Raw genomic sequence first — 27,009 nt, 5'->3', positions numbered from 1 at the left:
TCTAGGCTGGATTTTGAGCATCTGAGGTCAGTTTAAAAGAAGCTGACATAGAGCTTTGGCTGAACCTTCTCTTGAGTGTTCTGTCTCTAGAGAAAACTTGACTTACATTATTTTCACTTTTATATTACTTATCTTTTACTCTTTTACATTATTTTTAAAAATCTTATATTACTTTTTATTTTATTACTATTACATGTTCTTAGGCCAAGAATAGAGAATCTTGGGTCCCCTGGGCTTTGGTAAGTGGCTTGGGTTTCAGTTAACAGGCCTTCGGGGACTGGCAAAAATTTTGTAAGGCTGGTCAGGTGCAACGAGATGTGAAAATGCTTTGAAAAGTTAGGAGAATCACACAATGCAAAATATTATTGCTCCATGTCCCTCTCCCTCACCTATGTGTATAGAGCTTATAAGTGCTGTTAAACATCTCAAAGGAAGTGAGGTAGCCCCTAGGGGTTTGTTCCAGGGTTTTCTGCAAAACAGAAAAAGCAAAAAGACTATTCAGGATCCACAGTCATCTGAAGATGTTATCCTCAGTACCCCCTCCCTCTCCTCCCCTCCAAAATCAGAGATGAAGAAGACAGATTACACTGCTCATCTCACAAGGCTGGAGGAATCATCAGTGAGAGCAGTGAAACAGTGAACAGTGAGAGCAAGTTCAGTCAGTCATTAATTGACACTACTCGGCCTGCTCATGGTGGAGCTGCTGTCTGAAATGGGGCCCTTTCTTGGCACCATGATATGTCTGCCAAGTGGGTTGGTAATCAGACCCTCGTATGTATCTGACTCACCTCGAACTGAGGCAGGAACGTGATTTGGGTGGAGGCCCCTCCCAGGTCCAGGGTCCCCACAGTCTCCTGGTTGTGGCCGTGCAGCTGACCTGTGAATGACAGTCAGCCCTGAACATCTTGTACTTCCTGGACAGCCCAGCACTCCTCTGTCTGCAGTTTCTCTCCTACTCCTGGCATATACCCGAGGCATTCTGTGAACATGCCACTGCTCCCTAGCACCTAAGGCTGCAAGCAAAGACTAACCAGGAAGGACTCCTGCTGCAGCTGAGGTCCCGAAGGCAGGTAATAAACATTAACTTCCTGTCTTTCCTCCCCATCCTCTTTTTTTTTTGTTAAAAACAAAAGAAAGAACAATATGAAGAAAAAAGGTATTGATATTTTGCTCCCTGACCATGTGTGAAACCCAGTTAAGTTCTTAGAGAAATGTGAGAATGTGTTACCTGTCAGAAAATTCACAGTAACCCAAGCTAATATGCCTAAAAAAGGAGAGAAAGACAAAGATTACATCCAGAGCATTTTTTCCCCTCTTCCTGGGCCCCACCTTTGTTCTTTTTATCTCTAAATTTCGTGTCTAAAGCACACATTTCCTGCTCCCCATCTTTCCATTTTCTGCTATCCCCTTCCTCCTTGCTTATTTGTTCCTTTTTCTTTAGCACCCCTACCCCTGTCTCCCCAGTGCCTTTAATCAGATATTTATTAACCCTGGCCCTCTCCCCCACCATACATCAACACCTCGCCGACCTTCATAGGATCCATCCATGATGCTAACACTGTCATCTGGTACCAGGAAAGGTGATTTCTTGAAGATCTCTTTTACCTAGCAAAAAAAGGAAAGAAATCTAGATTCCCTAAGGTGACAGAACAGATTCTGAACATATCCTATAATATTTAGAAAACCACACTCTTCATTTTCCCCAGATAAAATTTTAACAGAACTCATTCCTTTTCCCTAAGAAACTAGGTAAGCCATCATTGGTTTCTTGTAAAAACAAGCAAGCAAACAAAACAACAATGTACCTCAAAGAGCAGTGCCTCAGCTTTCTCTTCTGGCAGTAAGCGCAGCCCTGCTGTTGCCTTCAGGACCACTGGCGTCCTCTTCCAGTGACTTGGAGGGATTGAGTCTTTGGCCACCTCTAAGAGTTCTTGAACACTCTCAGCACCCTTTAAAAGAGACGATTCACATATCCAGTGAACAGTGCATTTAGAGGAGCATGTCTGCTCCCTCGGCATGCTCTGGGACAGTACCAGGAGCGAGGGGGCCGAGGGCTCCCATCAGCCTTTTCCGCTCTGAAGAGCAGAGACCCGGAGAAGTGGGCTTCTTTGAAGGAAGAGAAGCCATTTCATTTTGATTGAGTCCTAATAAAAATGATTCTTTTATAGTGTGGTCATTTTAATTGTTATTTTGTGTCTCATATAAAAATTAGCTACACAGGGGCGGGCAGTTTCCTGGTGGCCAAGCGGTTAGGATTTGGTGCTCTCACTGCTGTGGCCCAATTTCAATCCCCTGTCAGGGAACTGAGATCCTGCAAGCTGCACAGCACAGCCAAAAAAGAAAGAGAAGAAAAATGGTATCTGATATTAAAGAATTTCATATTCATTCATTAATAAAAACAATTTAAAAAAATAGCGTCAGGCCAGAAAGTTGGTGTAGTGAAAGAAACAAGGCTTGGAGTTGGATGGCTTGCTTGCAAGCCCTGTGGCCCTCCTGGGGCTGGTGTCCTCAGTTGTGAGATGGATACCATCACATAAAACTGCTGTGTGCATTAGATGAGGCAGACTGGACTTCCCTGCTGGTCCAACGGTTAAGAATCCTCCTGCCAATGCAGGGGACACGGGTTTGATCCCTGGTCTGGGAAGACCCCCCTGCTGTGGGGCAAAGCCCATGCGCCATAACTACCAAAGCCTACATGCTCTAGAGCCTGTGCTCTGCAACAAGAGAAGCCACTGCAATGAGAGGTCTGCATCTAGAGTGTAGCCCCCTGCTCGCTGCAACTAGAGAAAACCTGCATGCCACCACAAGACCTAGCGCAGCCAAAAATAATAAAATAAATAAATAAATAAGTTACAGTTAGAACAATTTTATTAAAAAAAAAAGAGGCCGACTGTGCAGAGATGCCACAGAAATGCTAGCTGCAGCTGTCGTCGTGCCACGCCTTTTACGAGTTCTGGCAGGAAGGGGCACATCAGGTTCACTTTTGCATTACCAGCACCTACATGCATGGTACACATGTTCAAATTACGATAAGTTAGAATCCATTATTTTAAATCCATTGTTTTTCTGAGCAAGCATCTGTTCTGACAACACACTGCCTCTTAAACATTATAACCACAACACAATTTTACTCTCCAAATGTCAAAACAGTTTCTAACAATGCAATTATAGTCAACAGCTCCTAATTTTCTATAGCATATTTGCCATTTCATAACGGCAAGCTGAGAAAATAAACTTCCCCTTGCTTCTTCAAGTTCAAGCCATTTTTAACAGGTTTTCCTCTGGTTAATGATTACACTTGTGAGACTGAACAATATCTTTAATATATGCTACCAAAGTTCAACATTCTGCCTTATTCTATTTTATATCAGTGTGGCCCCTGACACATGGGGTGTTGTATGCTCTGACAGCTCACATGTGAAATTCAGCTATGACAGCACTCTACATTCATCTTCTATTACTGATGACTTTTTGTCATGGGTTTTGCCCAATTTCTAGAATATAACCATGGTTTTGTGCTGTATAAGGGGACTCTGAAATGGAGTTCACCTCAATTGCCATGTGTATACCTTCTACTTTATAGAACTTCACAACCATTTTCTGCATCTACATTAATTAATGCAGTTGATGGCTTCAAATAAAAATCTTAAACAGTCAATACAAATAGCACAATCTCCTGAAAGATGGTGCTCTCCCAGCGTGGTGACAAGCTATTTTCACACCTCCTTCCCCCTAAGCCCTCGTGAACTCAGGGCATACAATTACTGTTATCCAGGAGATTAGCTGAGGACAGAAAACTGATCTCACACATGACCTCAATATCAGCAGTGAACAGCATAAAATTTTTAACAGCAGTGGTGTGGTCAAGCTACCAAGGCATTTGAGAATCTAAACATCTATTGTAAAAAACTCACCTGCTTAGGTTGATCTACAAAAGCAGAAAGTCCTGGCTTCACAGAATCAAAAATTTCCCCTTCCAAAACTGGAAGCTGTCCTATGTTGTCCATGAGCAAAACAGAAGAGAGATGGCCGATTATCAAAAGTCAGACTCTTCCTGATCCTGGGCTCTGTATCATATTAACCTGCTATTTCCCCCAGCAATTCCAAGTCATCCCACCTGTGAGGAATGGCTTGAAGGAGTATTGGGTAGGGGGAGAGAGGATGAAAAGTAACCACCAAGGGCCCCTCTGCCATTTCTCTGGTGGGCACCTCGCTTCTACTCCTTTCCCTAGACTCTCTGTGTAACTTGAGAAGACTGAATATTCAGAAAACGCTAATCGTCAGGGTCCCCTCATTCCCTTTTCCAAGGGTGGTAGTGGTCTTCTTCTCAAGACCACTCTCAATATTCTGAACCCTGGAGTATTATTAATTCACCTTTGGAGAAAAGTAAAGACAAATTATAACTACACTTCTTAGACACATGGGTTCAGACTACAGGCAGTCCTGATCGCTTTTAATTTTACACCAAATTAAACCATATGTGTTCAGTTATAGTCCGAAGTTTTCTCTGAAGAAAGGTATTCAGTGACTGTAAGATTCAGTAACTGACATCACACACTCTCAGCACATCTGTTTCTAGGAGGAGGAGATGCTAAACTGTGGATTTAAAGATGATGGTGAGGGTACCAGTTGTACTCACCTGGTATTTTCTGCACAAAGGTGTAAACATGAATTCGTGTTCCAGTGCTCCCTGCATCAAACATAATTCCATACAAGGTGCCGGCGCTGACATTGACAGGGCACATGGAAGACAGGAAGACCCCCTCAAACCAAGTCTGCTGCTCTCTGTGGAAGACAGTGCTGCAAACACAGGACGCTACCAGCATGAAAAAGGCTGCTCCCTGGGAAATGGCCATTCTCTTCCAAGATGTAGTGAGTCTTTTTTTACAGAAGCAGTGCTGCTAACACACCTGCAGTGGCTTCTAGGACAAAGACATGCAAGGTTAGACCAACCAGCCTCTTTGTTTACACTTGTAAAAGATGAAACACCCATTACAGAAATCCCACCCCTTTCCCCAAGCTGGTCCTTCTGTTTCTAAACACCTGCATAACAAGCTAGACTAGGGTGATAGAGGCTCTGAGCACCTTTTCTGAAGAGTATCTGGTTGCAAGAGGAAATTGGGATTTAAAATATATTTCCCCATGCTCGTTTTTTTTCCCCTCTATTTTTTGGCCACAAGAAATCTTAGTTCCTCGACCAGGGACCAAACCTGCATCTCCTGCCCTGCTTTTAATAGTAGGTTGGATCACTCATACTCAAAGGGTCTCTCTGTCACCCTGCTCCTAATGTTGCATCTTATTTTGTTCTTTCCATTTTGATAATTTTGTCTTTAGATCATGAACCATGTGCCTTGCAGGATCTTAGTTCCCCAACCAGGTGTCCCCTGCAGTGGAAGTGCGGAGTCTTAACCAGTGGACCGCCAAAGAATTCCCTCTTACTTCTTTTTGATTGATAAATAGAAGCTTCAATTTCTGAATTAAAGTTATAAAGTTACAAAAAAGTTACAAAGTCCCTGGCATTGGGGTGTTCACAGCTTTTAAAAATCAGGCCACCGGTGACCAGTATTGCCAGTGGCTTGCACATTCAACCACATTTTAAGGAAATAAATCAACTTAATTCAAAAACACTTAAATAGACCATTATGGTTTTTAAAACATGCTTCACAGGTTTCAGGCCATGTTATCTTCATAAGCACTTAAGAGCAGAAGGACAAATAAAGACAGAAAGGCTCAATGACCTGCTGAGTCATAAAGTGGTAAGTTATGGCAAGTTACTGCTTGTATTTCTTAATGTGCTTATGCCAAAAACAAAAAACTTCTAAGTGCTCAGCGTTATTTACTTTGGATTTTAGATACAAATGATGCAGAAAAACCAGAGTAAGGTTACATGGAAAAATGTCTCCTGCATAGGGTGCATTTTCTCCTGGTGTTATTGAGGAAGGTCACATCTATATCCTCCAACATTTCAGGCTTCCTTAGTTGCCTCTTATGTACTTTGCTCAAAACAGTTCTGGGTCTTCTGATTCACCTTTAACCTCAACTTTTCCTTATGTAAGTCATAGTTACTAGTTAAACAAGATCCAACTCCAAAGTCCTCATTCCCCAGTCCTCTAATTGCAATAGAATACTCAGTATGCTTGGAGTACGGATGAGGACTGTTTATCATTCTCAGATTTGTTGATCTGCCAGGATGCGTTTTATCAAAATGTCTCTCTCCCTCCCTAGGTAACATATTACATAAAATAAAGCAAATTCAAGTTAACTGCATTTGGAATAAAGCTATTTGAAGTAGCTGGAGTTGTTTTGAAGTACCTCAAAGACAGAGTGAGAATTACCAGTTTGAACACTCTTCAAGACTAAACTTCTATCCTGCAGTGAAGAATGAAAGCTATTGGCTAGGCAAAGCAAAACTTAGAATCTCAAAGGAAACTCATCTCAGAAAATCAACCACTGCAACATGTCAGCTGCTGGGCCAGATTCATACTCACGTCTGCAATCACTCCCTTTGGTGGATTCTTCCTTTGCAGCAGCCAGACTGGTCATGTAGATCAACTTGAAGAACTGAAGACAAAAACAACCTTTCAGATTCTGAGTGTTAACAGATTGTGGCCTTGTCCAAAGCCCAGACCACATTCCACACTCTCCAGAAGTGTATTTAGGGGCTCTCCAGTCACCAGCCCACTTCCACTGCTGTGACTGGTGGCAAAGCAGCTTCTTCAGGGCTCACTCATACTTTTTTCTATTATTGTGGTTTCTGGGGAAAAAACAAACAACTCTCCAGCTTCTATTTTCATTAAGCAAACCTTTGTTTTTCTTCCAAAAGAAATTAAGGGGGAAAAAATGCACACCAGCTTTCCTGTTTCACAAAGTGAAACCTGCAGCGTCATACCAGGTGTTCAGTGTAAAAGTAAACAGTAGATTTTAGAGAAAGCAAAAGATGAACACACAAACTGCACCATCTGCTCTCAGCATTTGCCTTCTAACACCACTTCCAACCTCACTTTTCTTTAAGATTAGCTACTTTAAGGGAGGCATTAGAGAAGCTTACAACAAACAGCTTAGAGCACGCAGAAAGGCAGCCTGTTTCACTTGATGCCAGCCTACCAGGCCTGCTCACTCTTAGTCTCTGCTCAGGGGGCACCTTCTCAGAAAGTACTTCTTTATCTACTATATTTAAAATCGCAACCCACCTGGTCACATACGTCTTCCATCAATACCTTCCTTCCCTGCTTATTTTTCTCCACAGCACTCCTCGTCTTCTAATACACTATATAATTTACTACTTCTGGGGTTGTTTCTCATACTCCCTGCTCCTGATTCCCCCTGCCCTCCATGAGCTATGCATGGGCAGATAATTTTATCTGTTCACGGATGTGTTCCTGGCACTGGAACGATACTGCCACATGGTAGGTGTTGAATATATTCTCTGAAGGGATGAATAGTGATCCAGTGATTCAGGGACTGGATCTCATCCATTTAATAAGAATATATAACAAGTGACTTCTTTCCGAAAGGAGATTCATTATCTGCCCACTGGAAAATCATGATTCCAAACTTTCAGGATGGATGGTTTCTCCAAATGTGTGTCAGTTATATAACAAGTTTTATATGCTACTCAAAATAATGTATGTAGACTGGAGAGAATACATCAGTATATTTAAATTCACTCCTTCAGAATTAGTCTTCTCAACCTCTCTTGCTATCTCCTTATTCACCCCCAACAAAGCCCTCTCTTCAATTCTTTTGAGACTTTGGTGCCAGCTGGGGTCAGTCACTATGCCCATCTCCTTCGAAAGTCTTTTCAGTGCATCTTTGTCTCTGTAGTAAACACCAATCCCCCCCAACTCAGCCTTCCTGGAGCATCACACTCTGGACTCCCTTCTTCCATGTCCCCCAGAGCTTCAGAGCCCACAATCCCACAGGACCTGGGCCCCCACACCGGGTACTCACCTGCTCGTGTCTGCCCAGTCCCTGTGATTCTTGCTCTCACTGTTGATTGCCTTTTGCTCTTTGCCCCATTTCACCCTTTTTGACGCTAGCCAGTTTCATCTGAATCACTTTCACCTTTGTGCTAGAGTTTGCAACCGTGTGGCATTTTGCTAACTCACTCCCTTCTTTGTTCTTCACTCCTCCCTTATCCACCTTTCTTCTGAGTACACATGATTGTCTGATTCATCTACTTTTATGATAGCTAAGTGCCAACTGGTACATACTGCTTATAGGACTTAAGTTGCCAAGGAACTGAATTCTGTGTTGGTTTTTACACAGGAGATCATAACTAATGTTTTTACAACATTATTTAATTATGTTACATTTATAAAACATGTAGTCTTGTAAGAATATTACCTATCCCCTACCAATGCATGTTTTTACAACATTAGCCCAATAGTAGAGAAGTGAGTAGCACTCTTCAAAAGCTTCCGTTTCTGTGATGAACTTAGGAGACTGGCATTGGATTGTCTAATTTATAAGCATCACTGAGTGTCTAATATATACCAGACACTGTACTAGCTTCTAGATACAAAAGACAATTCAAATACAGACCCAGCTCCTGAGGAAGACTTCAGCTTACTAGAAGAAACAGACAGATAAGCCAATAGCCGTACTATACCGTGGCAAGTTCTCTGACAGAACTATGCACAGATATAGTTCTGTGCATATGGCAGGAGTGGATATAAGGGACAAGTAACTCATCATAGAAGGAGAAGGATGGAAGTGGGAAGGGAGTGGGAAGCTTTTTAAGGGATGAGAGGCATAAGCTTGGTCCTGAATCAGAGGCAGGAATTACCATGGGAAGTGACACAGGAGAATTCTGAGAACTTCAGCTCCTACAAGTTCAGTATGGCTGGAATGTAGAGGTGTAACAGAATAGAGAACAGGCGTGAGAAAGAATTGTTCTGGAGATATCAAATCAGATTTCCAAACGAGTGGACCTGTTTTCCTTAAACAGTTCCCTGGTGACACCTGACTGTTATTAATGTCTTTCTATTCCCTCCTTAAGCAAATATCAATATTGACTAACTTGGTTAAAATGACAGTATTTCCCAACAGTGTAAAATAATGGAATGAGAGAGATGATTAGGAAGGTCTACCAAAAAGTCTGAAAACACTGAAATGTAAAAGCTTCCACTGCCAATTCTTCTCAGTTCCACAACAAAGCTGACTTTAACAAAGTAAAAATTGAACATAAAGCAAGCTTAAAATGTAACTGAAGGAAATTTTTAAACAGTAAGCTGATGGGACTGAATTAGCCCAAACACCTAGAATATAAGTTAGCTAAAATAAAACCAAAGTGGGTCTAACTGGGTAAGTCTGGGACAGATTTCAGTACAGTAAGCAATGCCTTATTTGAGGATATAACTTAGGACTTACAGATCCAATACCAAGGGCCAAGGGCCACAGCCCCAGAACACCTTGCTATTTGAAGGGTGTATAGGGGAAGGAAAGAAATAGCTTTCGTACTCCTAAAGCCAACTACTGAGCCTGGAACATGTCAGTAAATACATCCTGAATGGACCTGATACAATTGGGCTGATGGCATCTGCAGACAGGAGCACTGGGGCAGGGAGTACTACTTTTCCCAGTGTCTTACTATGGCTATGTATCACATCCCCAACTTTATTCCCTCCAAAGCAGCCCACAGGAGCACTGTTCTAGGAAGTCTATTTATTCACATATGTATTCATTCAGCCATTCCAGAAATGACCAGTTGCCTAATGCTACTTATAAGTACAGCATGCAAAGATAAATCATCTTAGATCTTCCCTTTAAGAGACTACAGTAAACAGGAAAAATTTAATTTAACTACCTTTGTGAAGTTAAAATGTGACAAGCAGCACAGTTCTATGCTCTGAGATTTCAAAGCAGGGAGAGATTATTTCGAGCTGGTATGGTCAGAGAAAGCTTTGTGAAAGAGGAAGCTTCTGAGAAGGGTAATGAAGAGGGGAATTAGGACATGGGAGGAGTGCTTTTCAGGAAAAAATAAAATATGAATCAAGACCTGGATGTAGAGAGGATACCCCAAGGGACAGTAAACAGATCATTTTGTTGTAGAAAACAAAATTGGAAAGGCAAACTGAGGTCAGATAGTAGAATACACCAAATGCTCAGCTAAGGAATTCAGATTTTACGTTGGAGGCTATGTGAAGCCACTGAAAATTTTGAGCAAGGGAGTGTCACAAATATGAGTCTGGCAGTTACATGTAAGAAATAGGGTGGGGAGCCTTGGTAGGTTCCACTCACTTATCTAATAATCACATCTTTTTAAGTTAATAATGAAAATGATAAAGGAGCCCAAGGCACAGATGATTAAATCTACCTAGAGGATTAGGAAAGGCATCATGAGATGACATTTGAACTGATTACAAAGTGAACAGAAGTAACTACATAAATAAGAGAGATGTGGACAAAGAGCAGAGGGACTATAGAAAGATGAAAACAGCAAGGAAATTATGGATAGTTTGATTTCATTTTTAAATTTCCTCAAGAATTTCTTGTCAAAAGTTGAGAAACAAAATGAAAACAAAAAATAGATTAGAATGGAAGAGATTACAGGGAGGTTAGCATTTAATGCTGAGGAAAGACTAGCCAAAGGAAAACAATCTGAGGTAAAAACAGCTATCATTTATTGAGATCTTAATATCTGCCAAGCACTGTGTGAAGTATTTCACATGGGTTATCTCATTTAATCTCACAATACCACTCTGTGAGGCAGATTTTACAATTAACAGCCCCATTCTAGAAATAAGAAAACTGAGGCTTAAGTAATTTAAGACCACGCAGCAGTTAAGAGAAAAGAGCCAGAAATCACACTCAGATGGTCTAATTCTAGAGCCCACAGTGTTATCCGCTAGGTCACAGGAAGGGTCAGCTGATATGGCACTAGGGAAAGGTAGCTGTCAGGTGGGGAAGAGCACAGAGCCGAGAAGGATGGTCTTACAGCAGCTTGGGCCCTTTCCTGTGTATGACCAAGAACTGAGCTGTGTCCTGCCGCTCCACCTTTATTAATTACATTTCCAGAATCTGACCATTTCTGAACACTTCCACCACCACCGTCTTGGCCCAAGCCACCATCATCTTTCATGTGATTTATTCTCTCCTTTTTTACCCTCACTCCCCTAGAGTCTAACATACCTTTCTATTGCAAAGTCTAGCAATCACTTCCCATTTCCCTCAGAGTAGCAAGGTCCAAACAGGACTCATGGATCCACCTGCTCTGCCTCTCACCCCATTATCTCTGACCTCACTCCTAATGGTTTTCACCTCACTCGCGCCACCCACACTGACCTCTGTGCTTAAATGTCACATATACTCCTGCCTTAGAGTCTTGCTCTAGCTGTCCCCACTCTCTGGAACCATCTTTTCCCAAACATTCACTTGATCAGCTTCTTTAAATCATTGTTCAGATGCCGTTTCAAAAAAAAAAAAATAAATCATTGTTCAGATGCCGTTTCCTTATAGACATCTATCTCGACTACTATAACTACCTCCCTCATGTGTCCCCTACTTCTATCTGGTTTTTCAATCCCCCTTACACTGATTTACTTTTTTTTTCCATACACTCATCAATTCTTACACACTAGATGGCTTATTTACTATGATTGCTATCTGTGTTTCTCTGATATGAACTCTTTAAGAGCAGAAATCTTTTTTTTTTTTGTTTGTCTTGTTTTGATGTAACCCAAGCACCTAGAAGAGTATCCAAGAAGGTGTTCAATCAGAAATAACAGTAGGTAGCACTGACACATAAACATGATCATGTCTAAAGCAGATCAACTAGTGGGAAGCTGCTATATCTGCTATATATACAGGGAGCCCAGCCGGGCTCTCCGTGATGACTGAGAGGGATGGGATGGGAGGGGAGAGGGCGGTTCAAGAGGGAGGGGATATATACATATATATATATATATAAAACTGACTTAAGCTGTTGTATGGCAGAAATCAACACAACATTGTAAAGCAATCATCCTCCAATTAAAAAATAAAAAAAGAAGTGACATAGTAATAAACTACAGTGACATAAAAAGGGAAAATACTTTCATAAGTAAACAAATATTTAAGAGGGAATATAATGATTAATGAATACCTTCAATTTGTGTTAGGAGAAACTATAATTTTCTTTTTCTGAATCTGTAAGTTCGATAGCTAAACTGAACTTCTTTAACCAAACACATTCAACTGTTAAAACTGTTAAAAGGTGGCGCTAGTGGTAAAGAACCTGCCTGCCAATGCAGGAGACCTAAGAGATATGGGTTTGATCCCTAGGTCAAGAAGATCCCCTGGAGAAGGAAATGGCAACCCACTCCAGTATTCTTGCCTGGAGAATCCCATGGACGGAGGAGCCTGGTGGACTACAGATCACGCAATTGCAGAGTCAAACATGACTGAAGCAACCTGGCACAAAAGATAGTGTGCACTGTTTACATTGTCCAAATTCTCTTCTACATATAAAACCAATACGTATTTTAGAATACTGCACCTTAGTTATCAATTGTTGCACAACAAACAACTCCAAAACTTAGTTGCTTAGAATGACAACAGACATTTATTATCTCACAGTTTCTGTAGTTCAGGAATTTGGGAGTGATGTAATTGGATAGTTCTGGCTCAGGGTCTCTCATGATACTGTAGTTAAGATGTAGGCTGGGACTGCAGTTATCCAAAGGCTTGGCTAAGGTTGAGGACCCACCTCAGTGGCTGGCAAGCTGATTTTTTGGCTGTTAGAAAAACGCCTCAGTTGCTTCCCACATGGACTCTCCATAGTGCTTTAAACGTCTTCCTAATATGGTGGCTGGCTTCCTCCAGAGTAGGCAATTCAAGAGAGGGCAATGCAAAGGCAGTAATACTTTGTATGACCCTGCAGGTCATAAACTATCACTTCGCTGTATTCCATTGGTCATACAGACCAATGCTGATACAATGTGCAAGGAACTACACAAACGTATAAATACTGGAGGTGAGGATCAGTGGAGGCTATCTTGGAGACTGGCTACTTCCAATTATAACCAGTATCTGTATAATATTTTGTGTTCAGCTTCCCCACCCCCCCACTTTATATATATTTCTATTAACACAACTTACATACTTCTTGCTTTAGAAACTATGTTATTCCAATGATATGAACTCTTGAAAATTAAAAATGTCATGGACTTTTAATTGCTCTGAAAATATCATATCCCACCAGTTGAAGCCATCCATTTATGTTACAGTCCCAATATTTTACTTAAGGAAAAGAATTAAAGTCAGAAAAACTACAACTCAAACAATGTCCTGCTTATTCCTAAGAGTGAAAACAAATTTGAATACTTCAAATAAAAGTCAGGTAATTTTAGAAACAAGTAGGAAGAAAAGAGTCACTACCTTTCAGATTGCAGACATCAGTTAATAACTGAATAATAAAAATTAAATACTGAATCAAGGAAAATAAAGAGTGAAAATAACTATACTAACAGAATAACAACTTATACAGAGAAAAAAAATCCTAACACAATGGTAGCATTAGTTATTAATACTTAGGTACTAAAAAGATATTTGGTAGAAAAGGTTAAGACTGACAACTAACAGATTTGAAAACCACAGAAAAATTTTATAACCAGCAGTTTTTAAATATTAACTAGATAAAAGAAGGTTTCTTAAAAAAACAACTTTTGTTAAATTATTGCCAAGGATCTATAATAAGACCTGTGAGCATGGGGAGTGACTGAACAGTAAGAAGAATTTCCCAACAATATGCACTGTCTCATGTGATGGGGAGAGGAGAATTTTGAGCCAAGGGCTCAACCCTCATCTGATCACATTGTCCAAATGGATTCAGAGATCAGAAGGCTGGTGGAAAAAGAGTTCTTTTAAAGTCCCTCCAACACTAAGATCAAATACTCTCTCAAAAAGGAACTAGAATTCACGCACTGGTAGTTACCAACAAATATAAACTTATTTCCTATGAACAGATTAGTTCTTTCTATACTTTATTCCATTTTAATCAAACCATTATTAGACATGTGTCAAGAAGGGCCGCTCTGTACAATGAACCATCTGAGTCTTATACTGAAATGAGATGAGGCAGTGCATGACCTCATTCTTCATTGTTTCAGGCCTGACTTAGCTACAATAATCACTGCACAAGGAGAGCTCTTGCTATTGCTGCCTTGCTTTCTTCACAAGTCACAAGGCCTTTTTTTACCCATTCATTGAAAGTAGGAAGTCCTTTAGGTAAGAAGATACTATTAATCAGGAGGGGATTAATACTGCTCCAATAAGCAAATATAATGAAAATCTACAATGATAAACTATCTCTGCCTCCAAACCCATATCCACTGTGGGAGGCACTTATTTGCAGAAGAGTAATTACAAGGATCAGTGCCATTTGTCACTGGTTATATTGGAGTTTGTGAGAAGTGAAAATGTATTTTCCTTTTCTTGTTATTAAGTGAAAAACAGCTACTCCTTCAAATATGTTGAATCAAAATGAACAACTTGAGGAAGGTAAATATTACAATGACATCTCATGTATAAAACCAAGAACAGTGGCTCCACATATGTACATTTCCTCAAATATGTCTTTCTGATACGTCTTCTCTAAATACCATAACATTTTAATTTTAATAGTGTTTGGTAAAAATGTTCCTAAAGTGACATATTTTATTCATGGTCCAGAGTTATGATTATGACCATCAGTTATATTTTTCTGTAAACTTGGGATGCCTTCGGGGACTATATGTCTAGAGGACTATTTGCCCTTCTGTCAACAAATAGTCCCAGATTGCTATGCTTTTGAGCTAGTTTTCCTTAACATCATGCTATCTGTTATCACTGATCAGTGCTGTCATGTGCCTGCCTCCCTTCAGTAAGCTGCCACCATCTAATTTTGAAAACTCTTTTGTGGGACATGAATCAAAGAGTCACAATTACTAGACTTTTATGCCAACTTACACAAATGAGGGCCTCTCCAACAAAGATTGTGGAATTTGTGACAGCTTTTACTGGCTCATTAATCTCTTTCCATTTACTGTGAGTTCTCAGCTAGGAATAAAAAAGCAGAAATCTGACCTATGGGACTTCCCTGGTCCAGCGGTTGAAAATCTGCCTTCTAAGGCAGGGGGTATGGGTTTGATCCCTAGTCCAGGAATACTCCACATGCCTCGGGGCAACTAAACCCATGTAGCACAACTACTGAGCCCCTGCTCTAGAGTCCATGAGCCGCAACTACTGAAGCCCACAGCTTGTGCTCCACAACAAGAGAAGCCACCACAATGAGAAGCCCACTCACCGCAACTAGAGAGAAGACCCCGCTCGCTGCAAGCAGAGAAAGAAAATGCCTGCATGTAGCAACGAAGACCTGGCATGGTCAAATAAATAAAAAGAAATCTAACCTACAGAAAAAGAGGGTATTACTTTATATAAGTTACTTACCAATATTTTCTTTTCCTTCTGGGCTTTCCACTTTGTTTCCTTTAACTAATGTATCACTTTTTCAACCTGTAGAAGATGGATACAGATACTCATCAGAGCAAAGTTCTTTCTTCCTTTTTTCTTTTCTCCTATTTTTGATGCAATTATCTCTTTCTGTATTTCTATTTCCAATCTATTTAGGCTTTGGAAAGTGGATTATCAAACTAATCTCCTAACCTGTAATCTAGTACTTGGCCTCTTTCTCTCCTTTTAAAATTCCTTTTCATTCAGACTGCATCTGCAGCCACTCTAATAAAACCACTTGCTTACAAAATCTGCAGTAACAGGAGAAGGCAAGTTACACTTCCTGTAAAAGCTACAGTACATTTTTGAGTTTATATACTTTGTGAGATCTTTTTTTTTGGCTGTGAAGAACTCAAATACCAGTTGTGTCTTCCACAATATGACTGAGAGTGGCACTCTAATGCAAAATGAATATGTGGTCAAAGGGGCCTAGTCAATCCCAGTCACAGGTACATACTTACAAGACTGAAAACAGGGGCTCAAACAGTATTTTTACATCAATGTTCACTGCAGAATTATTCGCAATGGCCAGAAGTGGAAAAAACCCAAGTGTTCGTCAACAGATGCATAGATAAACAAAATAGAACACATACACAAATACAATGGAATATTATTTAGCTATAAAAAGCAAAGACTTGGGACTTCCCTGGTGGTTCAGTGGCTAAGACTCTGTGCTTCCAATGCAGGGGGCCCGGGTTCAAACCCTGGTCAGGGAACAAGATCCCATGTGCTGTAACTAAGACCTCATGCAGTCAAATAAATAAATAAATATATAAAAAAAAAATAAAAAGCAAAGACTTTCTGATACATGCTACAACATGAACCTTGAAAATGTTATGCTGAGACACACAAAAATATGATTCCACTTACACAAACTATCTAGAAAAAGCAAATCTGTAGAAACAGAAAGTAGAGTAGAGTTTACCAGGGGTTGTGGTGAGGGGAGAATGCGAGCTATTGCTTAACAGGTCCAGAGTCTCCGCTGGGGTGATGAAAAATGTAAATAGATAATAGTGATAGCTGTACAGCACTATGAAAGCAATTACACCATCGATCTGCACACTTACAACGGTTAAAACAACAATTTTTATGTTATATATATTTTACCACAGTAAAAAAAAAAAAAATTCTTTAAAAGCAGAGGGAATCAAGTACTGCAAACATAAGATCATAAGAGGAAAGACTTGGGCTATTATCTCAACATAGCAACAGTTATGACAATACTCCCCCCTGAACTACCTCATGAGCCAATTATGACTTAAATTCTGATACTCAGAAAATGTCATTAAGCATCTGAGTTTATACAGTATCTTCTATTCTCTCAGAAATAGAAAGCTAAACTTACCAATGCAACATAAACCTGTCAAGAGAGGATGTAAACAATGTAATAAATTGTAACTACAGGGCCTCCAAAGCAATTCTTTTTAATAAAGGTCCTCTTACAGGTTGTTGCCTACAACTTTAACACTTCTCCAGGTATTCTCTTGGTTTCCCAGAATGGAATTAGTGACATCTACCCCTACGCATGCAATCTTGACCACAGTTCTATTAAGTTTTCTTTTTAAAAACACTCATATTGTGTACACGCTAATACCCGAACTCAAAACAAGAGACACCTAGAACTGGTATCTCCAAACAATCCCCTTCCTCAGTGCCCCTGCCCAATTAAGAGAGGGTTAAATGGATTTTCTAATTTCCTGCTCCTGTTTATGGTACCACAAGTTTCCTAATTTATGATGCAAAATTTTCATCATCTTTGCATTCTCCTCTCTCACACCCAATCTCTTATCAAGGGCTAATGATTTTTGCTTTGCAATATCTTTCCCATCTCTTTCTCTTTCTTCCCTCCTAGCCTCTTACTGATTATCTAAAGTCTGGCCTTTATCACTTCAGACTTTGGACCACTATAGCCTCTTAACTGGTCTTCCAGTCACCAAAGTTTCTCTTCTCAAACCCATACACGACTGTTTCTAAAATGTAATTTGCATCATTTTCCCACTAGACTGTAACTATATCATGGTAGGGATTCATTCACCTTTGAACACTGAACAATCTGGCATGTAATACATTTTTAATTCATCAGTGTTTATTGAATGAATTAATGAAATCATAAGTCCTAACACTTTCCTTCTAAAAACTTTCAATTTTCCACTGCCCATAACAGAAGTTACAAACTCAAATACTGAAATACCTACTGGGGCCAGGCAGAAAATGTAAGTGAGTAAAGATGTGTGTAATCAACAGGAAGTGGTAGGGACTGCAAACTGGAAAGCACATGTCCCATCTAAAGGGTATGTTACTTGCTGTTCCCACAAATTGCTGCCATAATGAAATACAGATCTAGTGTGTTGCCAGGTCTTCTGATTTTTCAAGATAAGCTAAGAGCACAGATTTCTAAGAATCTGGTTTTTAAATGTGTGTGTTCGTCGCTCAGTGTCTGACTCCTTGTGACCCCATGGACTGCAGCTCACCAGGCTCCTGTCCACAGACTTCTCCAGGCAAGAATACTGGAGTGAGGTGCCAGTGACAACTAATACCATTAAAAAAAAAAACCCAAAACACCATGCAGGCAAAATGAAACATATCTATGGGCCAAATCCAGTCCTCAAGCTACAAGTTGGTGACTCCTTGCTCTGTAGGATAAAAGACAAACTTCTTGCCTAACATTCTAATTCCTTCTAAGTCCCAGGCTATTCTGCCAAAGTTTTTGCCCACACAAGAACACCCTGTGCTAAGCAAGCATCAGAATCACCTGCGGGGCTTGTTAAAATATATAACTTGATTGCAGGCTTCACTGTCAGGATTTCCAGTTCAACACAGTAGGTCTCAAGTGGGGGTGGAGAATGTGCACTTCTAACAAGTTACCAGAAGATGCTGACACTTACAGGTGCGTGGACCATCCTGTGGGAACCACTGCTCTGGTTAAATTATGCTGTCTCCAACACTCTGATTCTGCTCATTTGTTTCACCTTCCCCGAAAGTCTTCCCTTTTACTTTCAGCCTACCTCCTCCTGTAAACTTCCTGTGACAGTCTTTCATGCCTCCAAACTGCTGTAGCATTTAAAGTTCATACCATCTCCCCTTAATTCATCACTGCTTAGTGGAGATGTATAGCTTCCAATTGAGGTTGTATAGTCTCAGAGATCAACGATCAGGTCAGCACCTAATACACCTGACCGTAAGCCATTTGAAGGCTGGGGCCTGTCTTGGTTCCCACTGTACCCCTTGAGCTATCAGAGCCTGGTATTCAGTTGGTACTTACTAAACATTTCTTAAACGAATGAAAATTGGACAGACCCATCAAATGAAAAGTGCAGAGAAGCAGACCTGAAATTTGGGTATATAACCTTTCTTAAACAACTGACTTTAAGTATTGTGTAATGGCTTTTCAGAATGGACAATAAAAACTAAACATTTTGCAAATACATTGTCAATAGATAATAATTATCTGTGGAAACAGATTTTGTATGTAAATAAAACAGTGAATATTTAAAAGAAAACAAATTGAAAATTTGTAAGATTAAATCTTTTATTTGTACCACATGGCTTCCCTGGTGGCTCGGTGGTAAAGAATCTGCCTATCAATGCAACTAGATGCAGGAGACATGGGTCCAATCCCTGGGTCTGGAGGATCCCCTGGAGTAGGAAAGGGCAACCCACTCCAATATTCTTGTCTGGAAAATCCCATGAACAGAAGAGCATGGGAGAGTGTAGTCCATGGGGTTGCAAAGAGTTGGACATGACTGACTGTGCACATATGCAACAACAAAATGCAATGAAAAAGTAGGATGAAATTAACTAATCCTCCATAATATTCAGAAATATTGATGAGTTTCCTTCAGATAGAGTTTTGAGGACAATATATTTATTCAAGATTCTAAAGGCTGTGTAAAAACAAGATCAGAAATGGTTCACCTAGCTTCTCCAACTTATAGAACAGCATCAGTGCTATCAGGCAATTTCAAGGATGACTTACAAGTAGAAATGATACTGTGCAGGGCCCTAGGAGGCTCCTGGGCACAAGGCCTTTCTGTGTTCCCCATTTCTTTGATTATAAGAAACAGCCTTCATTCACCCTCCCTGATGTTCCCTGAGTTTCAAGGGGCAGATTCAAGAAGTTGTTAATTAGGGAAGGGAGTGAATTGAGACCAGGGTTAAACAGCCAGAAGCAGCCTTGGGTCAAAGTCTTGTTTCCAATCAATGGACACATGCAAAGATATTTTTGAGCTATTTTACAGATACTGAAACTCCCTCCAGGTGGGAGAAGTTGTGATATGCTGCCCAAGAGCATGTAGACACCAGATCAGTTAAACTTGAGGCCGATGGATGTTGACTCCTACTTACCAACTCACCACCAAACCATCAGAAGAATGTCCATGAGCTGATCACATCCTCTTTTACTATAAAACTTGTCACTATCTTCCCCACATTGGAACACATAGTTTCAAGAGCATGAGCCTGCTGTGTCCCCCTTTGCCTGGCAAAGCAATAAAGCTCTTCTTTTTTACTTCACCCAAAACTCTGTCTCCGAGATCTGATTTGCACAGGTGGACAGAGAAGCTGAGAATCTGGTGTCAGAAACTCGGTCTCCAAGCTAAACAGAATAAAGCTACAGATGCCTTTTACAGAGTAAACCTAATTTTGGAACTACTGGAAGAAAAAAAAAATTATAAATAATAATATGTAGTTTTAAAATAATTTTGAGATATAGTCTTAAGTTCTTATTTGGCTTTTTGAGAAACTTCACACTTGATGATCAATGGGACAACAGAAAAGTTGACATTATTTGGCAAAGACAGAAAATCCAATTTGGGAAAAATGATAATAATGACAACAAAGCAACCCAGGAGCAAAAGAAGCACATTTACAGCTTTAAGATAGCAGAGATGTTACCTTACATTCAGATACCTGCCCTACCTACCAGGACCATAATGATCTTGTCTGTGTGAGGATACAGCCAAGACACTCCGCATTTCTATGTTAACCAGGAACTGTGCACACTGGGCAGGAAAAAAAAAAAGAATTACAAAACCAAGTAAAAAAAATACCAAGTGCTTATCCCAAGTTTTAAAAGCATTAGCATTCTAAACAATAAAATAAAGCAAATTTATTCAATTAAATAAACCTCATAGTAAAACTACAAGAGTGTATGAAAGGAAACGCTGCCAGATGAACTGCTAAATAGCAACTTCCTACTTTTACAAACAGATGACTGAATAATAACATCTAGTTCTTTGGCAGAGAATGTGGAGGTTCAGAAGACTGTAGATTCTAGAACTACCTCTACTACAGTGTGAATCTGGGCATTTCTCTTAGCCATATTCAAGTCACAACAGTTTTAACTACAAAGTCAAACTTAAAGTCAATAAAAAAATTTTTTGTATGATAAAATAACTAAGAAGTACATGTAACTAAAGTATTATGCACATAAATTAAGAAATAATCTTACTACAGTCAAGTTTTCATGTTTATAAATGAGTCTGCAGACAACAGATGACTTGGACTGACTTTCAGGTTCACAGTAACCAATTTTTTAGAATGAATTCCAAATATAAAGCCTTTAATAGGAGACATCCCAGAGAAGGCAATGGCACCCCACTCCAGTACTTTTGCCTGGAAAATCCCATGGACGGAGGAGTCTGGTAGGCTGCGGTCCATGGGGTCGCTAAGAGTTGGACATGACTGAACGACTTCACTTTCACTTTTCACTTTCACACATTGGAGAAGGAAATGGCAACCCACTCCAGTGTTTTTGCCTGGAGAATCCCAGGGACGGGGGAGCCTGGTGGGCTGCCACCTATGGGATCACACAGAGTCGGACACAACTGAAGTGGCTTAGCAGCAGCAGTAGGAGACATCCTACACTCTCTTTTCTGCAAGTTATCAGTAGGGAACATTTTCAGAACCCTGGACATATCAAGTGGTAAAGAAAGTGGTAAAGAACCTGCCTGCCAATGCAGGTGACATTAGAGAAGCTGGGTTCCATCCCTGGGTGGGGAAGATCCCCTGGAGAAGGGCACTCACTCCAGTATTCTTGCCTGGAGAATACCATGGACAGAGGAGCCTGGACGGCTACAGTCCATGGGGTCGCAAAGAGTTGGACACGACTGAAGCGACTTAACACGCAGACATATAAAATCAATCAAACTTTATAGATTCTATATCAGAATAAACCCCTTCAGTGTATGGTAATTCCATCATGGACCCACGGAAGTGTGACATGCAAATGGGGGGGAGAGGGAAGCACCAGGAATAGAGTAAGCCACTATCATGCCAGCAGATGGCATGGCTAAGATTTTCAGTGCTTATTAATATTAACAATCAGCAAGTTCCCTCTTAACCACTCAATTCAGACACATCAAGGACGTAGCTGGGAAAAAAAGCGGGGGAGGGGGAAGGTTTGAATCAGAGACATCTGGACAGGTTGCAGGGATTCAGTTCTCCTTAGAGAAATGGAGAAGATGCACAATGAAGTTTTTAAGGAAATTTTTACATTCAATTTGAAAGGGAGACTAATGCACAGCACAGCTTCAATCCCAAGTTTCCTAACTGTTGTCTCGGCCCCCAGAATTCCCTGTCTTTCTCGATGACTCACGGACAAACTCATTGAATGAAGAAGGCATGATCACAGAGCTCCTCCTCTGAAAAAACGCGAACCGTCCTTTTGAGTACTACTCCTTTTCACAGGTGTGCGTGGGGTTGGCTGGGGCGGGGGGCGGGGGGTGACGACACCAAAAAAAAAAAAAAAAAAAAACAGAGCAAAAGGCCAGAGCTTTCAACTTCACGCGACCCGCGGAAAAGGGAGGGCAGCACGCGCAGGAGGTTACTAGCAAACGGGAATCTGGGGACGGCAGCGACAGGACAGAACGGGACCTGACGCCGGGATACTCCGCTCCAAGGACTCTCCACGAGGCCCCGGAGCCTCTCCGACGCTCAGGCTCCCCGACACCCGCGCGCCGCCCGCCTCACCCTCCAAACCACCCACCACCCTCGGACAAGTCCTCAACCGCCTCATCAAAACATGTTTGGCCTGGGAAGCCCGCTGGCTGCGCCATCCCTTACAGAACCAGCAAGTGTTAGGAGCCAGGAGAGGGAGAAGGAAACCAAAAGACCCGGGGTGGCCTCGGGAGGGGCGGAGCCGGGAAGAGAGCTGGGCGGCCGCGGCCACGCTGGCTGCGGCGCGAGGGAAGGAGAGGACGCGCGGGCGAGACGCGAAACGCTGTGAGCCCGGCGGAGGCGGCGCTCCGACGAAGGGGCGCGACGGCTCCAGCCTCCTCAGGGGAGAGCGCCCCGACAGTCGCGCCGCCGCCGCCGGCCAGTGGCTCCGGCCTCCTCGCCCGCCCAGCCCGGACCCCAGTCAGGCACCGGCGCGCCCGCGCTCGCACACTCACCGGGCGCGCGCCGCCACGGCGCGGCCGCCCGCCGCCCTCAGCCGGTCTCCGCCCCGCCCCCCGCGCCCGGCCAGTGGACTGGGCCCCGGGGGTGGGGCAGGGGCGGGGCTACGTCACGGGCGCGTGCGCTCTCCGCGCGCCCGCAACGGTTCGCGCGGATCGTTACCTGCGCGGCTCGGTGGTGTCCTTAGAGAACCGAGACAAGACCACGGCAGCAGGGCCCCCGGAGAAGCCAGGATGCCGGCTAAGGGGAAGGACAAAAAGAAAGGGAAGGGCAAAGACAAAGGCAAAGATAAAGACAAGAAGAAGAAGTAAGGGGAAGCCACGCGGGGGTCCCTGCTCCAGGGCCTGCCCTCCGGGGATTCTCAGGCGCCGGCCAACTGGCGCCCTTTTCCCGCTCCCCTATCGGACCCTCCCCTCGCTCTCCCAGACTCTGAGAAGGACGGCTCCGATGCTCAGAAATCCCCCAAAGGCATGCCATACCCCCTACTGCTCCAACTAAGACCGGAGTGTTGAGATTTGGGACCCTGAAATCTTTGACACAGCCCCTGCCTATGTGGAGTGTACTAACGAGGAGGCAGATAAGTTCCCCAAGAACAGAAGTAACATAGGACCGAACTGACTCATTTGAAAAGACCCTGATGCTGGGAAACGTTGAAGGCGGGAGAAGGGGACGACAGAGGATGAGATGGCTGGATGCATCACCGACTCAATGGCCATGAGTTTGAGTTAACTCCGGGAGTCGGTGATGGACAGGGGGGCCTGGCGTGCTGCAGTCCATGGGGTCGCAGAGTCGGACACGACTGAGCGACTGAACTGACTGACTGACTGACTGAGGACCGAATGAAATAAGTGCTCGTGGAGGGGAAAAGAACTAAAAGTGAGGAGGAAGGGTTAGTTCTGACACTGGAATTGAAGGTCGGAGATCCTCTAGACCTGTGCTATCCAATAGTGTTGTCACCAGTCATGTGTGGTTATTAAGATTCGTTAAAATTAAATAAAACTAAAAATTCAGATCCTCGCTTGTAGCGACTACATTGCGTGTACTCAGTAGGCCTGTATGGCTAGTGGTGACTGTATTGGACAGTCTAGATAGCATTAACGTCACAGAAAGTTCTATTGGACAGCATTGTTCGCCACCAGTGATTCTTAGCTGGGGAGGGGGGTAATTTTTGCCTCCCCGAGGACATTTGTCAAGGAGACATTTTTGGTTGTCACATCTGGGGACCTGTAGTGGATAAGAGACCAAGTGAAAGTCGCTCAGCCGTGTCCCACTCTTTGTGACCCCATGGATGATACAATCTATGAATTCTCCAGGCCAGAATACTGGAGTGGAGAAGATCCCTTTGCCAGAGGATCTTCCTGACCCAGGAATCGAACAGGCATCTCCTGCATTCCTGGCGGATTCTTTACCAGCTGAGCTATCAGACCAAGGATGCTGTTAAATATCCTACAGTGCACATTAACAACCTCCAGCCCCACTGCAGACAAAGAATCATGTGGCTCAGAATATTAGTAGTTGGGAAATCCTGCTCAAGGCCCAAAGATTCTCTTGAATAGGCACCAAGCCTTATTCACCTTATCTCCAGCACCTGGAAGAGAGTCGGAATCATAGAAGAAGCTTAATATTTGTTAAACAAATTAAGATGTCTGCTCCTGTAGGCTTCAACTTGGATCTTACCCCCCCTCCCCCGCCTCAATCCCGCAAGAACTGTGCTGTAGTGCTCTGGGTTCCTTATTTTTTTTTTTTTTTTGCCTGTAACCTGATCGATCTCAGCTGTGTGGTTGAGAGGCACTTAAACATCCTAAGGATGTCTGGGTGATTGAAGTAATTCCTTGGGCCTTTTCAAGGATTCCTTTTGGTTTGAAGGAAAACATAAAGGATTTGCGTATTCAGATTTCCCCAAATGATGAGAATTTCTGAAGTGGATAAGATTGCTCTAGCATTAAACCTTCACAGGTTTGGAGTTGCTGCTAGATTGCCACTACATTTATTGGATGACCCTAGTGGTTCCTAGACACATTGGAATCATACATCTTGTCCAACAGCACTATATACAGGACCACAAGGGATCCTGTTTAAAAAGTAATTTGTTTAAGAGAGTATTGCCTGCTCAGTACAGAAAGTTTAGGAAACCTGGTAAGTCAAACAGAACAAAACCACTTGTAATCCAATTATCCAAAGATAACCACTATTATCATTTTGGAATATTCTTATTCTTCTTCCTAAGATAATAGCCCAATATACAAATTTATTTGCAATTTCCCCCCTAGTGTATTAATATAAGTATTCTACAGTGTGGTTAAAAAAAATAACTGCATGGTTAGTCTTGCATTTTCTGGAAGTGCCAATAGCTTGTCACATTCCTAGAACTCACTAGCATATGTTTTCTATTTTTGCCCATTCATCTACAGTGCACATATCAACAATGACAAACACTTGAGGGCAAGAGACCATATATATTTCTTACTAACTCATTCATCCAACAATATTTGCTCATATGTGCCAGGCAAATGCCAAGCAAAATAAATTATAATAAATAGAAAGGTGTAATACTAATATAGTAGAGAAATAGTTATATGCTGTTGATGTCCTCTTCCTGTGCAGGAAGATCATAAAACTTGAGGAATCTGTTGTGGAGAGAGCCAAGGCCAATGCCTCCCTTTGGGAGGCCAGGCTGGAAGTCACAGAACTCTCTAGGATTGAGTATCGTGATACTTCCCGGAGACTGGCAAGATGTAATGAAGAGTTAAAGAGACAGCAGTATAAAATGGAGAAAGACACAATGTCTGTATTGAACCATCTGAAGAAGCAGGATCAGGAGAAAGATAATCTGGTAGGTAGGTAGAAACCCTCCCAAGCCTTAGTAACTATCTTTTTTGTTATACTGATGTGGCTATGTATTTCCAGTATTTTAATTCCTTGAAACCTCATCTCACAGTTAAGACATTTCAGTTGACTTTTAACTCTCTTTTGAAGCAACATGTTATTTCAGAACGACTTTACAGTCAGAATTGACTTTTATTTTCATCCTTGTCCCGTGTTTTCTTGGCTGAAACAGAGATGATGCTAATGAAATGTTATGATCAACTTTGTTTTCAGAACAAGAGCATGGTGTATGATCTACATATTTTTTGATATTGATAACTATGAGTAATTAATAATCTATAAAGCATTTCATTGATAATCCATGATCACGTGGTTATGAACCCAGCAAATTGACTCTCTTCTGTTGGACCTGTTGAATCTTTATCTTATTGAACCTTGTCGAAATGTTGAGCATAGAGCTATCATTTTAGATCTGTGGGAAAAAAGGAAAGGAACTAACATTTTGGGACTCCTGTTTGTGCCAGGCACCATGTTGGGTATTTTACCTCTGCTATCTCATTTAGTCCTTTTAATAACCCACTGTAGCCACAAATTGTCATTTCCATTTTACAGATAAAGAAATTGACTCTCAGGGCAGGTAACTTGCCAGAGTCTCACAGCTAGTAGGTGTTAACCTGTGAATTTAGGTGTGACTTAAATTCTTCTCTTTCCTAGCTGCCTCTTTGTGTCCCATGGTGACTCAAGGAAATTTATCATGCTTCATTCCCATGTATTTTAAAAATACAAATACACATAGTAGGCACTTCTTAAAATATTTTTGCATGCATGCATGAATGAATAGGTTGTGATTCCACTGATGCTCTGAAAAAGTTAGCAATCAAAACTTAAGTTCAAGATGATTTGGAAGCATATTAGAGAAATCAGACAACTGAACACTTGTGTGGATTTTATGTTTTATTAAAGTAATTTTTTGGTACAGTATTTTTTTTAACCTTCTTTCCTGGGCAACTTCCATTTTAAAAATTACTCTTTGATAATAGCATGCATTATCAAAATTATCTGCTATAAAGTATTATTCTAAAATAAGCCTTTAGGCCAGCCATGCAAATAATTTTCAAAATTCATTGTACAAAAGATTTGTGGACTGCATTAGCTAATTGATATTGGTCTGCCTTTATCAGTATCACTTGTATTTCCTGATTTTCATCTGCCTCCATGTATCATAGGCCAGCATCTGACTGTAGCAAATACATAATTTTCTCCTAGACGTGGATACTCATTAAAACTGAAGAAACTTCTTTGGGAGGAAGAAGTAAA

General features: G+C 41.6%; 2 protein-coding genes and 1 non-coding gene across 13 annotated transcripts in view; 2 read left to right on the top strand and 1 right to left on the bottom strand.

Annotated features, from left to right (window-relative positions):
* Nucleotides 1-22,917, bottom strand: part of ENTPD5 (ectonucleoside triphosphate diphosphohydrolase 5 (inactive)) — a 29,996-nt gene extending 7,079 nt beyond the window's left edge. Inside the window, exons 1-11 of one of the 6 annotated variants that reach the window (XM_061156664.1) lie at nucleotides 22,863-22,917; nucleotides 20,393-20,471; nucleotides 15,409-15,474; nucleotides 6,489-6,561; nucleotides 4,640-4,919; nucleotides 3,915-3,994; nucleotides 1,806-1,949; nucleotides 1,530-1,605; nucleotides 1,229-1,264; nucleotides 789-877; nucleotides 390-469 (exon numbers count right to left, since the gene is read on the bottom strand). In XM_061156664.1, coding sequence (XP_061012647.1) covers nucleotides 390-469; nucleotides 789-877; nucleotides 1,229-1,264; nucleotides 1,530-1,605; nucleotides 1,806-1,949; nucleotides 3,915-3,994; nucleotides 4,640-4,856 — 722 coding nt within the window. In that variant the 5' untranslated portion in view covers nucleotides 4,857-4,919; nucleotides 6,489-6,561; nucleotides 15,409-15,474; nucleotides 20,393-20,471; nucleotides 22,863-22,917. Of the gene's footprint in view, nucleotides 1-389; nucleotides 470-788; nucleotides 878-1,228; nucleotides 1,265-1,529; nucleotides 1,606-1,805; nucleotides 1,950-3,914; nucleotides 3,995-4,639; nucleotides 4,923-6,488; nucleotides 6,562-7,950; nucleotides 8,099-15,408; nucleotides 15,475-20,392; nucleotides 20,472-22,066; nucleotides 22,110-22,862 lie in introns of those variants that run through there. The other 5 variants (XM_061156665.1, XM_061156666.1, XM_061156663.1 and 2 more) reach the window with 5 other exon arrangements.
* TRNAG-UCC (transfer RNA glycine (anticodon UCC)) lies at nucleotides 16,115-16,187 on the top strand. Its single transcript has one exon. It is a non-coding gene; the product is annotated as a tRNA-Gly (tRNA).
* Nucleotides 22,048-27,009, top strand: part of BBOF1 (basal body orientation factor 1) — a 34,732-nt gene continuing 29,770 nt past the window's right edge. For 3 of the 6 annotated variants that reach the window (XM_061156654.1, XM_061156653.1, XM_061156652.1), the window contains exons 1-2: nucleotides 23,012-23,173; nucleotides 25,471-25,699. In XM_061156654.1, the coding sequence (XP_061012637.1) occupies nucleotides 23,100-23,173; nucleotides 25,471-25,699 (303 nt within the window). In that variant the 5' untranslated portion in view covers nucleotides 23,012-23,099. Of the gene's footprint in view, nucleotides 22,159-23,011; nucleotides 23,756-24,624; nucleotides 25,003-25,470; nucleotides 25,700-27,009 lie in introns of those variants that run through there. The other 3 variants (XM_061156656.1, XM_061156655.1, XM_061156659.1) reach the window with 3 other exon arrangements.

Source organism: Dama dama, chromosome 12 (genome assembly GCF_033118175.1).
Source record: "Dama dama isolate Ldn47 chromosome 12, ASM3311817v1, whole genome shotgun sequence".
In the NCBI taxonomy this organism is placed as follows: Eukaryota; Metazoa; Chordata; class Mammalia; order Artiodactyla; family Cervidae; genus Dama; species Dama dama.
Note: the sequence above shows the minus strand (reverse complement) of the source record. Positions and strands in the feature narration are given on the sequence as shown.